The sequence below is a fragment of the Chrysemys picta genome, chromosome 2, assembly GCF_011386835.1.
Source record: "Chrysemys picta bellii isolate R12L10 chromosome 2, ASM1138683v2, whole genome shotgun sequence".
NCBI classification, from domain to species: Eukaryota; Metazoa; Chordata; order Testudines; family Emydidae; genus Chrysemys; species Chrysemys picta.
Window position 1 is genome coordinate 23562533 of NC_088792.1, and position 14530 is coordinate 23577062.

At 38.9% G+C, this 14530-nt stretch overlaps 1 protein-coding gene across 5 annotated transcripts in view; it reads right to left on the reverse strand.

Annotated features, from left to right (window-relative positions):
* ESYT2 (extended synaptotagmin 2) overlaps nucleotides 1-14530 on the reverse strand; it is a 141225-nt gene that overhangs the window by 81856 nt on the left and 44839 nt on the right. For all 5 annotated transcript variants that reach the window (XM_005308107.5, XM_005308106.5, XM_008162969.4 and 2 more), the window contains exons 4-6: nucleotides 13327-13403; nucleotides 5137-5209; nucleotides 3904-3993 (exon numbers count right to left, since the gene is read on the reverse strand). In XM_005308107.5, coding sequence (XP_005308164.1) covers nucleotides 3904-3993; nucleotides 5137-5209; nucleotides 13327-13403 — 240 coding nt within the window. The remainder of the gene's footprint in view (nucleotides 1-3903; nucleotides 3994-5136; nucleotides 5210-13326; nucleotides 13404-14530) is intronic.

Here is a 14530-nt window from a genome sequence, read left to right on the forward strand (position 1 = left end):
GTATCATTACAAAGCTTATAATCTACTGAGTGTGATCATCCTATTTGTATAAATGTACCATTCTTGTATCAAGTATCAGAGTACCAATACTTCTGTTAGTCTTAAAGGTGCCACAGGACCCTCTGTTGCTTTTCACTCCTGTACCTGAAACTAGAAATATGAAATATAACTCTGAGGGCCTATTGTAATTATGCAAAGTGTGGGCCATTAGTGGTGGTTTGGAATCTTGATGACTCCCATTAACCAGGACAATTGACTGCAGATGGCTCTGTTTTACCTGTAAGTCTTCCTGTATACGTATGTGCTGGCAAGTGGGTAATAAAGTCTTACAGTGACATGTGATCATGTCACCTGAACTGAAATCCATCTTTAACCTATTGCTTTTCCATTGAGAATGGGGGAGAGGGGAACCCAGAGGGACAAAGGATTCCCACCTTATGCAAAAGATAAATAAATGGGAATCCTTTGTCCCTTATATATATTATAAAATATATAAACAGAACAAAGAAAGAGCCATCATGAGGAATCCCCTAGCTACCACCTGAGCTGGAACAAGGGCTGTACCAGGGGAAAGGATTGTGCCCAGACTAGGAAGGCATCCAGTCTGTGAAAGAGACTTACTGAAACATCTTTCAGGGTGAGGTATGATCTGTACTCAGTTGTATTACTGTATTAGACTTAGATTTGCATGTTTTATTTTATTTTATTTGGTAATTCACTTTGTTCTGTCTGTTACTACTTGGAACCACTTAAATCCTACTTTCTGTATTTAATAAAATCACTCTTTACTTATTAATTAACCCAGAGTATGTATTAATACCTGGGGGGGGGGGGGGCAAACAGCTGGGCATATCTCTCTATTAGTATTATAGAGGGCGAACAATTTATGAGTTTACCCTGTATAAGCTTTATACAGGGTAAAACGGATTTATTTGGGTTTAGACCCCATTGGGTGTTGGGCATCTGAGTGTTAAAGACAAGAACTCTTCTGTAAGCTGCTTTCAGTTAAGTCTGCAGCTTTGGGGCAAGTAATTCAGACCCTGCGTCTGTGTTGGAGCAGATGGGCGAGTCTGGCTCAGCAAGACAGGGTGCTGGGGTCCCGAGCTGGCAGGGAAAGCAGGAGAAGTAGTAGTCTTGGCACATCAGGTGGCAGCTACGAAGGGGGTTTCTGTGATTCAACCCGTCACAGGGGTTATTGTGGATCTCAAGCTAAATATGAGTCAACAGTGTAACACTGTTGAAAAAAAAAGCTAACATCATTCTGGGATGTATTAGCGGGAGTGTTGTAAACAAGACATGAGAAGTAATTCTGCTCTACTCCACGCTGATTAGGCCTCAACTGGAGTTTTGTATCCAGTTCGGGGCACCACATTTCAGGAAAGATATGGACAAATTGGCGAAAGTCCAGGGAAGAGCAACAAAAATGATTAAAGGTCTAGAAAACATGACCTATAAGGGAAGATTGAAAACACTGGATTTGTTTAGCCTGAAGAAGAGAAGACTGAGAGGGGACATGATAACAATTTTCAAGTACATAAACAATTGCTACAAGGAGGAGGGAGAGAAATTGTTCTCTTTAACCTCTGAGGATAGGACAAGAAGCAATGGGCTTAAATTGCAGCAGGGGCAGTTTAGGTTGGACATTAGGAAAAATTTTGTAACTGTCAAGGTAGTTAAGCACTGGAATAAATTGCCTAGGGAGATTGTGGAATCTCCATCATTGGAGATTTTTAAGAGCAGGTTAGACAAACACCTGGCAAAGATGGTCTAGATAATACTCTTAATCCTGCCATGAGGGCAGCAGACTGGACTAGATGACGTCTTGAGGTCCCTTCCAGTCCTACGATTCTATGCCAGTTCTGTTTCCTATATCAAGACCGCCGTTATTCTCACTCTAGCGCCTAGTGCATAGGTGTCCACGATCTCTAAAAGACCATAGTTCACCCAAATGAGACCAGCTAAGGTCCAAAGGAATGCAGAATGAACTACAATCTGAAGGAGATTAGTACCAGACTGTGCCTGTTCTGAGAATAGACTGCTTCACTGTCTATCTGGCACCTTTCACAAGAACTAAATGGGCATGTAAAGACATAGAATTTGGTGGGGGGGATTTAGCCATGTGAATCTCAACTGCTAGATCTTGAGACTCTAAAAATGTACTACCCTGACCTCATGTCACTCATAAGGTGACCAACACCTTTTAGGAAGGGATTTTAATTGGGATTTGCGTCTAATTTAAAATCTTAACTCAAAGGATCTGCATTTACGTCACCTGTTAGCCAAGTAGCCCTGAGCTAACATGAACAAAGGCTCCCACCATCCCAAACACAATGGACAGAGAAAGGTACTGCCTATGACAAAGAAATCCAATTGACAGGGTTTAGTGAGAACATCTGTACTGCTCCATGTGATATCCCTTGTGAGAAACTGGTATATAGTCATGTAGGGCCAGAAGCAGGACATAGGCCATTCATGTCTGAACAACTTAATAACTCTTCCATTTCTGTCCTCTACACTCTTACATTTTTCATGCCAAAGGATAAAAATGCTCCCAAAACCAACAGAACCCCCTAAATCCCTATACTTTTATTCATTTTGGAGAGGGAGTTAATTCTGGGGAGAAATAGAAATAAATTTCCTGACCTCCCACAAAAAGCCAATCAACTTCTTCCAAATACAAAACTGATATTCTTTTAAATTCCAGTCATCCAACGTTGCTTACATGTAGCAGTATTACATGACTCCACCCCCTTATCTTATCATCAATTTATCCTTGAAATATTTCCTTAACATTTTTACATATACCACTGCAATTTTAACCCATATTCCCTTTTACTAGGCACTAATTGTTTGTCCCAGATGAAGCAATCCTGTGAAGGATGACTTCGTAGCTTTATGAGCTGTAAGTCTCCTCAAACAGAACATCTCTAACCAATCTAGATGTAGTAGCATCAGTTGCTCTAAGGCTTTTCCTAGAATGAAAACATACAAATGCTATCTGATTTACAAACTTGCCCTGGAGTGTCCTGTGAACAAACAGTTCTAGAAAATGTTTATTGAGAGACAACAATGAACATTCAGATTCAGAATAGGATAGAAAAAAACTATATTCTATTCAAGTCAGAAGAAGAAATGGTGAAAGGGATAAATGGAGAGGCAGTTCTAAGCACAACTCCCAAACCCAAACCATTCTTTTTAGGTGACAGATCTGAGGAACTGTCCCAGATTGAGGTATGATTAGAGAAGGCTTTGGAACAAATTGATAAATTAAACAGCAATAAGTCACCAGGACCAGATGGTATTCCCCCAAGAGTTCTGAAGGAACTCAAATGTGAAACTGCAGAACTACTAACTATAGTTAAAATCAGCCCTGAATTTGCAAAATTGAATATACCTGCTTTTGCAAATATAGACTCCTGCTAGCTGTACAAAAGAAGCGTCTATTTTCATTGTTGTTTGTATGGTACAGAGACATCTTGAACAGACACAAGTGCCTGGAGAAAGGGTAGATTTCTAAAATGTGACTGTACCAACAGTCTGATTTCGAATACAGAAATCAGATTTTAAAATATGTCAAAAAAACCTGACTAACAGGAAAGGTGTTATGTAAATGTTATTGTTCTAAGACCTCTGAATCTAATTTCACTATGAATATAATTCCAAGGTTTAAAAAAAACAAGTCTAGCACTAAAGGCCTTGCAACTTTTGCTAAGTTAATAGTCAAACCTTCTAGATAATGTCCTGTGACAAGATAAGTCCAGGGAATTCTTGTGATGCATACAGAGGCCTTATCTTCAGTCTCTTTCCATCATAAAATCAGAAGAGCTCATTCATTCTTACTATTCTTATTAATATACTAGTCAAAGAGCAGAGCAATGATTCATAGCTAGTTTTTTTACTTACGGGTTTCCTAAGGAAAAAAATAGATAGTGCTCCAATTAAGGGCATGTCTCCAATCAATGGTTCCAGGATAACCCTCATAGTACCATGCATCTGAAGAAAAAAAAGGGGGGGAAGGATAATGTAATTGATTCCTATCAATCTAGGTACTATATATAGATTAAGTGCACACAGTAGCAAATATACACATAACTGCTTTTTTGAAAGCCTTTCATTATGGGTTAGTTTATGCAAGTGCAGATGGCCCTATACATCACTCAGGGTACGTCTACACTACGAAATTAGTTCGAATTTATAGAAGCCGGTTTTATTGAAATCGGTTGTATACAGCCGATTGTGTGTGTCCACACAATAAAATGCTCTAGGTGCTCTAGTCGGCGGACCGCGTCCACAGTACAAGGCTAGCGTCGACTTCCGGAGCATTGCACTATGGGTAGCTATCCCACAGCTATCCCACAGTTCCCGCAGTCTCCGCCGCCCCTTGGAATTCTGGGTTGAGATCCCAATGCCCGGATGATGCAAAACAGTGTCGCGGGCGGTTCTGGGTACATGTCGTCAGGCCCCTCCCTCCCCTGTCACAGCAACGGCAGACAATAGATTCGCGCCTCTTTACCTGGGTTACCTGGGTTACCTGTGCAGACAACATGGAGCCTGCTCAGCTGACTAAAGCCCTTAACAAGGGGGAGTTAAGTGGTACATAGGTCTTTGTGCAAGTCCTCTGTAAACGGATGCATTCACCCTAAATTGTTAAGTCACACTAGCATACTTTTGATTTATATACAACTGATGCTAAACATTCTTAGATGCTACTTTACTACAACTAAATAATAAATGTGGAAATATGTATTTACTCATATGCCACAAAATGCTGCAACAGACATACATGTATAGCAGAGACACAAGTAAATGTGAATCCTTATAAATATACCTTATGAACTAATTCATTCTTAAAATCTTTTACTTTGCCTTCATGCTGTTCTCAGCAGAACATGCCACATGTTTAACATTTATTTCTATATTTGAGAGAATAAATTAACTAGTATGTCAAGAGTATACTAATGAGATTTAAATTATTATGTAACAAAGACCAATGCTATGCAATTCAGAGGTAATAATAAAAGCAAAAGAATTGGTAAATTATATTTTGTGTGTCAACTGGTGAATTGTGTCATGACAAATGTGAGATAATTTGTAAAATTGTGGCTATGGTGAAACAAGAGAAAAACTGAACTTCACCTGTATACTTTTTACACCAGCTCTGCAGAAGAATTTCTTGATCTCCAAATCAATTTCACAATTGCCAACAAAACTGAGGAAAAACAGAAAAACTACAGTACTGTATAAATGTTTTACATTTCTAGACTCTAAAATTGTGACACATATTTAATTGCTAACGCCAGCATTCTTTTCCCAATAACACTAAACATTTCATATGAAACAATTGTGCTTTTCAGAAACAATTATATTCGATATAAAAATAACTATCATTTTAAAGCACTAACACAAAATTTTATCCTGAAGTTAGATTGTAAAATCAGATGGAAGAGGTGTACTCTCATCTTTAAAACTGTATGTAAAAGAGAAAAAAGCAGAAAAGTTATAGTTCTGGGAAATAATGGAAGTACTTATTATGAATACACACTTCCTTTTAGGGGCACATGTTATATGATAGATTTTCTCATTTGTTGTATGGTGCCATGAGAAAACATTCAGATCTTGAGAAGTATCCTTGATTATTATAGGCAGAGCTAGTAGGGCCATCTCTTATTATAGATGTCTGACGCAATTATAGGACCCTGTTTTCAGTTGCTTATAACTTTGCCAAACTAACTATTTGGGCTGAAGCTGTCTGACTCCGGCTGAATTGTTCTGGAAAATTGTTCAGCCATTTTCATGAACAAGGCTGGGGAGGAAATCCTTGTTTTGCACATGTTAAAATTTTTTGGTGACTTTTAATTTAAAAAGCTCTAGCTCAAGAAGGATGCTGATAAATTAGAGAGGGTTCAGAGAAGAGCCACAAGAATGATTAATGGATTTAAAAACATGCTTTTTATAGTGATAGACTCAAGGAGCTCAATCTATGTAGCTTAACAAAGAGAAGGTTAATAATGGGCTCTTCAATCTAGCAGAGAAATGTGTAACATGGTTCAATGGCTGGAAGCTGAAGCTAGACAAATTCAGACTGGGAATAAGGTGCAAATTTTTAATGGTCAGAGTAATTAACCATGGGAGCAATTTACCAAGGATCTCTATCACTGACAATTTTAAAATCCAGCTTGGATGTTTTTCTAAAAGATATGCTCTATGAATTATTTGGGGGAAGTTCTAAAGCTTGTGCTGTACAGGAGGTCAGACTAGATGATCACAATGATCTCTGTGGCCTTAAAATTTATGACTCCCTCCTGATTTGCAACAAGGACTTGCATGTTGGGAGGAGGTATCTTTAGATTCCCCCACCCACATGAAAACCCACCTGTGTATGCTTTTGATTAAAAAAAAAACACACACAAAAACAGTTCACACACGCCCAGTAGACACTTCACCGATTTTAGCAGCTAAAATCCCTGAAGATTTTATCCCCACTGAGTTTACTCCAGCCTGGGCCTGAGCCGGACTTTCCCTGAAATTGCAGGTGTGGGCTGTGACGAATCCTGAACTGACAGCAGGAAGCCTGTCTCTCCTGTCTTCTCAATGACTTCTACTAGGCCCAGGCACCATGGAGGACAAAGCTAACTGTTTCAAATGCAGAGGGGTCAAGAACTGGATCTTGAGGGCAGGATGGATTGGGACAAGGAGCAGGTGTGAGGGAGGGGGAGAACTGAGCCTACAGCTGTGAGCCAAGGAAGGAGGCTACACCTGGGTGGCCAAGAAGACTAGACAGGGAGCCAGGAAAGGGAAAAAAAGCACAGGTTGGGAGGACTGGGATTCAGTGTGAGGCTGCAATTGGATGGGCAAAGAGAATGGAACAATGATGCAGGGGGGATGCTGAGACTGGACAAGGAGCTCAGGAAGAGAGGGATGTGGGTGGAGGAGAAAAGCAGACTAGATGAAGACTTAGGTGAAGGAGTATGGACTGGCTGGGTAAGGAGACTGGAAGGAGGAACTGAGAATGGTTTGGCAAGGAGACTGGGATGAGAAGCCTGAGGAATGGAGGCTGGGACTGGTTAAATAAGGAGAAAAGGACTGGGGCAAGGAGCTAGGGGTAAGGAGGTGACATGACTGGAACAGGGACAGGTTGGAGGGGGTCAAGGCAGAAGAGAGTTACACTTATTGGGAATGGGAAGAAGAGATTGTACCCACTAGATTACAGGAATCTTGGATTCCGTTCTTGAGTCTCACCTTTCCTATTCTGTCAGCATAATCTGTGAAACCAACTGGCAAAGTATCTCATTCCTGTCTAGTGGTGGTCCATATAGAGGATGACAACTTACTCTTATTATCAATGACTCTGTTAGGTGAAGTGGCAAAGTCTGCGTGGTTGATCTAAAAGTTCCAAAATTGCTGATGAACCATTTGGGTATCAATATGCTGCCACAATATAGATTTTTTTTTCCAGTTTGCTTTTTTAAAAATCTAGGAAGTCACACACACAAAATAAAAATCACAGTAAAAGAATATTAAGCTTGAAAGTTAAGTAATCAAAAGTCAGGAAATGCCAGAATTAAGGTTGTATGTGCAACCTGAATTCGTGCATATGCATTATAATACAGTCTTTATTTACATGATCACTTACTATATAACCACTGCCTCATTCATTTAGCTAGCTGTTCAATATTTTGTTTTCTCTTCATTGTTCAATGAAGGTCTTATTTATAGTACACACTATTAAAACCCTGTTATGAATATAGAATTATTCATTTCCTCATGGGTTTTTTGATGGCACTCCTCGCTATAGTATTGGAGTGCTTCAGATATTAATGAATTTATTTTCACTACACCCCTTTGAATATTACTATCCTCATTATGCAGATTGGAAGCTGAGACACAGAGACGGTAAGGTCAAAAATATCCACTAATTTTGGGTGCTCAATTTGAGATACCTAGGACCTGATTTTTCAGAGGACTTAGAATTATATAGCAATTTATAAGTTCAAAGCAGAGCTCCCATTGACTGCAATTTGAGCTGTGTGTTCTCAGCACTCTGCAAATCAGACCCCAGAATCTAAAATCATGCATCCAGAAATGACATAACACACAGTATCAGAGGGGTAGCCGTGTTAGTCTGAATCTGTAAAAAGCAACAGAGGGTCCTGTGGCACCTTTCTGTTAGTCTCAAAGGTGCCACAGGACCCTCTGTTGCATAACACACAGTTAGTGATCACCTGTGAAATATTTGGTTTAAGTGACTTGTCTAGCATCACATAGGAACTCTGTGGCACATCCAAAGATACTATTCCCCAGGGCTGCATTCAACTGTCTTAACCATCTCGTCCAGCAATCCCCTTGCTCATTCACTACACACCTCTCAGCTAGAGCAACAGATGAAACAGGGGTCCTACAGACAACAGCTTCCTTTACTACACAACCCTGATTTATCCCCAGAGCAGGTCCAGCTTGTGCGCTGAGTGAAACAAGGGTCCTATGGAAAAAATAGTACTGAATCACATAATTAAACATTGTATCATAATGCACATGCTAAAAAGAGACCAAATTAAGGTTGTATGGACAACTTTAATTCTGGCATTTCCTAATTTTTCAGTGCATGACTTTGCAATCTTAATAATGTTTTTAAATATTTTTTTTTTTTTGGTGTGTGTAATATATTAGTTTCTTTGTCTTTGTGTCTGTTATAAGAGTTTATCAAAACAAACTGGCCATTAGAAGTAAACAGCACCAAACTGGAAAAAATCAGTAACAAGCTTTAATCTTAAAATATATTAGAGAAAACTTTGCCCTTTAACACGTTTTGCTGGACCCATGTATATGCGACACAGTTAGGCTGTATCATCACCTACTATTTGGAGTCTCATTTAACAAGCACAGTCTATCCAATTGAGATCATAATGGTCCAGAAATATTTAAGACTACTTTAATTTGCAGATCACTAAAGTGACAGAGAGACATGTCACAGTCTAGTGGGGAACACTTTAATCCACAGCCTTTTGATTTCTTAGATATTCATCCACTTGGTGTGTTCCATAAAAGTGCTTTGGGAGTTACTCATAGTATGAAAGAGGAGAATTAATAGACCATAAAGTGCAGATTCTTTATCTGGCAAGCCATAACAGTCATTAGTGAGTCAGTATCAGACTAACAGAAGGATTACTGACCTAATGGATTAACATCTCATTTAGATTTTTTGTATCTTTTTCGGTACTTAAATGGCTCTCAACATTTGTGAGCCTTTCAAATAAATTAAAAAGACAATGTTCTCCCTTCCCCGACGAAGCAGATTAAGAAAATGCATCTGTGCTTACCTGAAAATTTCCCTTTTTAGATAATAATAGGGGCTTGTCTACTTGGGGAAGTTAGCATGCAGCAAGAGTGTGAATTTACAGCACATTAGCTACTCTGCACTACCTTTCCATATAAGAACATAAGAACTGCCATACTGGGTCAGACCAAAGATCCATCTAGCCCAGTATCCTGTCTTCCGACAGTGGCCAATGCCAGGTGGGTGCCCCAGAGGGAATGAACAGAACAGGTAATCATCAAGTGATCCATCCCGTCACCCATTACAAGATTCTGGCAAATAGAGGCTAGGGACATTATCCGTGCCCATCCTGGCTAATAGCCACTGATGGGCCTATCCTCCATGAATTTATCCAGGTCTTTTTTGAACCCTCTTATAGTCTTGGCCTTCACAACATCCTCTGGCAAAACGCTCCACAGGTTGACTGTGCATTGTGTGAAGAAATACAGAAACTGTTTGAGCAGCATATTCCAGAAGTCTTGAGTTCTTTCTGAGTGTAGCCTCCATTGATTTGAGATCTACCATACCATTCTCTGACTAGAAGGGAAAACCTATAACGGCAGCAGGCTGCAAAAGAGACCCAGTTTGGGAACAAGAGCCATTCAAGAAATATATGTTTGCTGATGATGTTTTAAAGAAAGTCACACCAGTGAACTGGTGGAAGTGACTTAAGCACTTGGATTCAGAGACTGTTGAAGTATAATCTCACTTTTAATAGCAGTAGCTTCTTCTGCCAGTGTAGAAAGAATATTTTCTTCCTTTGGACTAATTCATTCCAAATTGAGAAATCGTTTGGGACCTGAAAAAGCAGGAAAGCTTGTTCTTCCTTTCCAGATTATGAACAAATAGGAAAATGAAGGTGAAGATGACTGAGTTAGCTGCAGATGACAATATTTTAAGTTTTTCATGTTGACCTGGCTGACATAGTCTATTACATTTTTTTTAAATATTTCATTTAACTATTTTAGTTAAAAACAACTATAACAAAAACAAACCTGATTTTAAAAAACTTGAATGTTTAACTAAATTCAAAAATTCATATGTTTGTTTTGTTAAAATATTATATATTTGCTGTTGAAGAAAAAAATCCAGAATACAGAACATTGTTGTTTTAGTTAAATAAAACAATTTACATGCCTGTCTGGGGATGTTCTCCTCCTAATACATTATGGCAAGAAAATCCTCAAAATGTTAATGATTAACCTGTTGAATTGGAGATAGTTCACCTCCCAATTATTTCATAAATATCTGCTTCAATTACCTTTGGTAAATAAAATAACCAAACCATCATTCATTTCTGATATAGCTGTAAAACTAATCTGAAAAGTTTTCAAAATAAATCACCTTAAAAATGTATAGTGTGTACCTTCTAAAAATGAAACCTACACCTATCTCTGAGTTGTGAAGAATATGTATTAAGGTTATAACAACCAACAAGAATGTACTTTTATGTAGAAATCCATGGTTAAATCAAGTCTTCCTGACTAGTGATTTAAATCAATTTGATTTAAATCAAATCCACCCTGACAACAAGCCAAGGTGTGACTCTACAGTCCCATGCAGACACTGCTACAGCACAGTGAAATTTGCAGAGCAGGGCTTAGCGTGCTGCTACTTCAAAATGTAATACTCCAAGCTGCACTCCAGGACTTTCATTGCATTGTACCACTGTTCATATGGGACCTTACTGTGAAGCAAGCTGGTGTGGAAAGATTTACTTCCTGGCTTGCAACATAGTAGTTTGCGGCATAGCTAAGCCCTAGAGTGAATTAAGGTAATGGTCACAAAGGAACTTTTAGTGTGCAATAAGAATTAATAAATAGGGAATTAGTGGAGAGTAGCCAGTGTACTGTAAATACACCCTCTCTGTTTGAGCTCTAACTTTCCAGGGAGACAAGCCCCAAAGTCCACAAATCTATTACACTGGGTACTTCAGCGTGCTTGCACCTTGGGCAGAACCAGATTTGTCAATCACTGGCAACAGAGAAGTGCCCCATCTCCTGATGCGCCCTCCAGTTGAGGAAACTTCCACAGCCAGGATAATTCAAATCTACTTTCCTAAATTCAACTCCGTTAAACACATTTATGGAAAACATTTCTCCTATTGCAGAGCATGGTGAATTCTACATAACAACAACAAACTCAAATCCTTGTATGTTAATTTTCATCTTTATATTGGATCATTTGTTTGTCCCAAGGTGAGCCAGATCCTACACACAGAAAGGAATTTTCAGATAAGCACAGATACATTTTCCTATTCTTCTTCATGCTAAAGTATACAGATGTGTTTCAGGGGTGGGAAACAGGATTATTCTTTAAATTTGGACAAACAAAATGAGGCAGATTATATATAAATCACTGCCATCTTCACCTGGTCACAAAGGCCTTAAGAAGACTTCTGCAAAAAGAAAGGAAATTACATTGGCTAAGACTGGATGAGCAATATGCAGTATGTGTTTAACTAATGGCTATCTAGCAAATCTCAGTACAGGACACGTGAATATCCTGCTCTGAGATTATCAGTGCTTGTAAAACCTGGACTCTGATGTTAAACTAAAGGAGGAATATTTCTTGAAGTGAATGAATATTATGACAGTTCTGAGGACTACCAGACAGAATTAAATGTGTAACACTAGGTCTCATTAGCGAAAGCTTCCAACTTCAAATAAACTAATCTAATTGGAGATACAGTAGACATCCTGATGGCTGCTAATGGATAGATGTATGACACCTTCTACATGGCTACAACACTGCATATGACACCTTCTGTCAAAATAGGATGTTTTCTAGGAATTATATTGGGGAAGTTCTATGGCCCGTGTTACACAGGAGGTCAGACTAGATGATCACAATGGTCCCTTCTGGCCTTGTAAACTGTGGAAGGGTTCAATCTGTGCTGTAAAGAGAAGAATGAGGTTCCAACATCATGCTGTATGACCTTGGGAGGTTGGAATAAAGTTGCTGCCCTGAGGAAGTTCTTAAAGTTGGAATTCATACAAAACTTCCTTTTCTGAACGTGCTGAGAACCTCAGACTACAGAGACCTGAAATTTTTGTCTGGACACTCTTACACTTCCATAATAAGGCCCTCCTGGCGGAAATGAAGGCTATGTTCACGGGTTTAATGTGGTAGTTAAACTATGGACTTTGCAACATCCAGTAGAAAAAATTCTACTTGTTGATTTCTCTTTTGGGGTCCATGAGAGTAATAAACCACTACATCTAAGCATTCATCTTAAGCCTATTTGTTCCTGGATGGAGGAATAGTCTTGCAATAGCAGACATCTTCTGTGAGATACAGATATCTGAAAATTCATTACTAGGTTAATCAAGATTGAAAGCCAGAAAGACATAAATAGTATCACTATGGCTCTCCCATGCCTATAAAAACACAAGAACGGCCATACTGGGTCAGACTGATGGTCCATTTAGCCCAGTATCCTGTCTTCGGAATTGGCCAATGCCTGGTGCTTCAAAGGGAATTAACAGAACAGGCAATCACCTAGTGATCCATCCCCTATCATCCACTCCCAACTTCTAGCAATCAGAGGCTAGGGCAGTGGTCCCCAAACTTTTTACCTTGCATCTCCCCTTATCTTGTCTGCGCCCCCAGAACCAGGAGTGGGGCTGAGTCTCCGGGAGGGGGGGATGCAGACAGGGGTAAGAGGGCTAAGGCTGGGGCCAGAGCTGGGGGTGGGGCTGGGAGCGGAGCCCCAAGCACGGCCCCGGCAGCCAGGGAATTGGGATGACTTGTCATTTTAGAAAAAATCAAGTTATTTTTAAATTGTGTATTCATAAAGCAAACATACAGACTGCTTTAGGTAATGACTATATGCACAATTATATTAACAGATATTACATTTGCTTAAAGAACTGAGAATGACCTCCTAACAAATTCAGTTATAAAACCCCCAACAACATGAATGCAGAACCAAAATAAACAAATCATAAATTCTAAAATATTTTTATAATGGATGTGCATGCTTTTATATGATAATAAATAAATAGGATTACCTGATCTGAAGATCCAAAATGATCTGTCTTTTATCTACGTTTTCAGTGTACACTTTTACACCATTTATCCGAAGCGGCTGAAACAATAACAATAAGGTGTCCATTTAAAAATGTTAAACTTTCTTCAAAAATTTGTCATGTTTTGAACCTTATCTTTAACAGAAGGATATAGTATTGAGTAACATAAACAAAGTTGCAGCAGGAATTGCTTACATATTTATTATCTACATTATTTCACCAAAGCATCACTAAAAAATGCAATTTAAAACATATTTGTCAATTTAACACAGTGAAGTAGGAGTGGGAATTTACTGGCCATGTACCCAGCTTCATCCAAGTGCTGCCATGTTGTGGCTCGACAAACCTTGCCAGACCATTCCTGGAAACAGCATCCATGGCTTAGGTTTCAGGCTTTACCTATATATTTTATGATAAGCCTTTGTTCCCCTTAAAAATCTCTTTCCTGCTTGACAGGGGACATCACTAATCTCCCCCTCAAAAGAAACATCCCATCACTTCCTTTATCAGGCTTGTTAAAACAGCAGCATTTAATGGAAGCTGACAAGAATCATATGCAATTTAGAACACTGCAACTCATTCATATCAGCCAGTGTGGAGAAGCTGTGACACAGCATCTGCAAAGTTTTCAGCTCTTGCTGATCTCCAAAGTGAAAGACGAAGATTCAAACTTTAATACCCTGGTATAGCAGAGCAGTGCAATTGGGCCGGTCTACACCTGGTCTGAGAAAAATTAAGAAATTAGACACACACGCTGATGAGGCTAAGCAAATAGTTCTGTTTAATGTTCTTTAATGACTGTTTTTACAGATTTTATTTTGTCTGTTTGTAAGTGAGGGTGAGGTCCTCTGAATCCTTCCTTACAACTCACAGCAAACTATATCGTTAGAACTAGTTCACTAACCAACATTTCCATTTTAGATTTTTCTAAAATAACTAAACTATATCATGAAAAGACTCATTTATGGTAGTTTAAACTTCAACTTTTTTAGTGGAAAGGTAGGATTCCAAGACATTGAATCTCGTGGTAATTTGAATTGATTTTATAGTTCTATATTGTATTAAAAGGATATGCTGGAATTAATTATGTAAAAATACATGTTCTGTATCTTTCATTCTTACAATTCTTTAATAATACGTGTTCTTATGAGAGAAGACAAAGACCCATCTTGCTATAGCCTCTCTT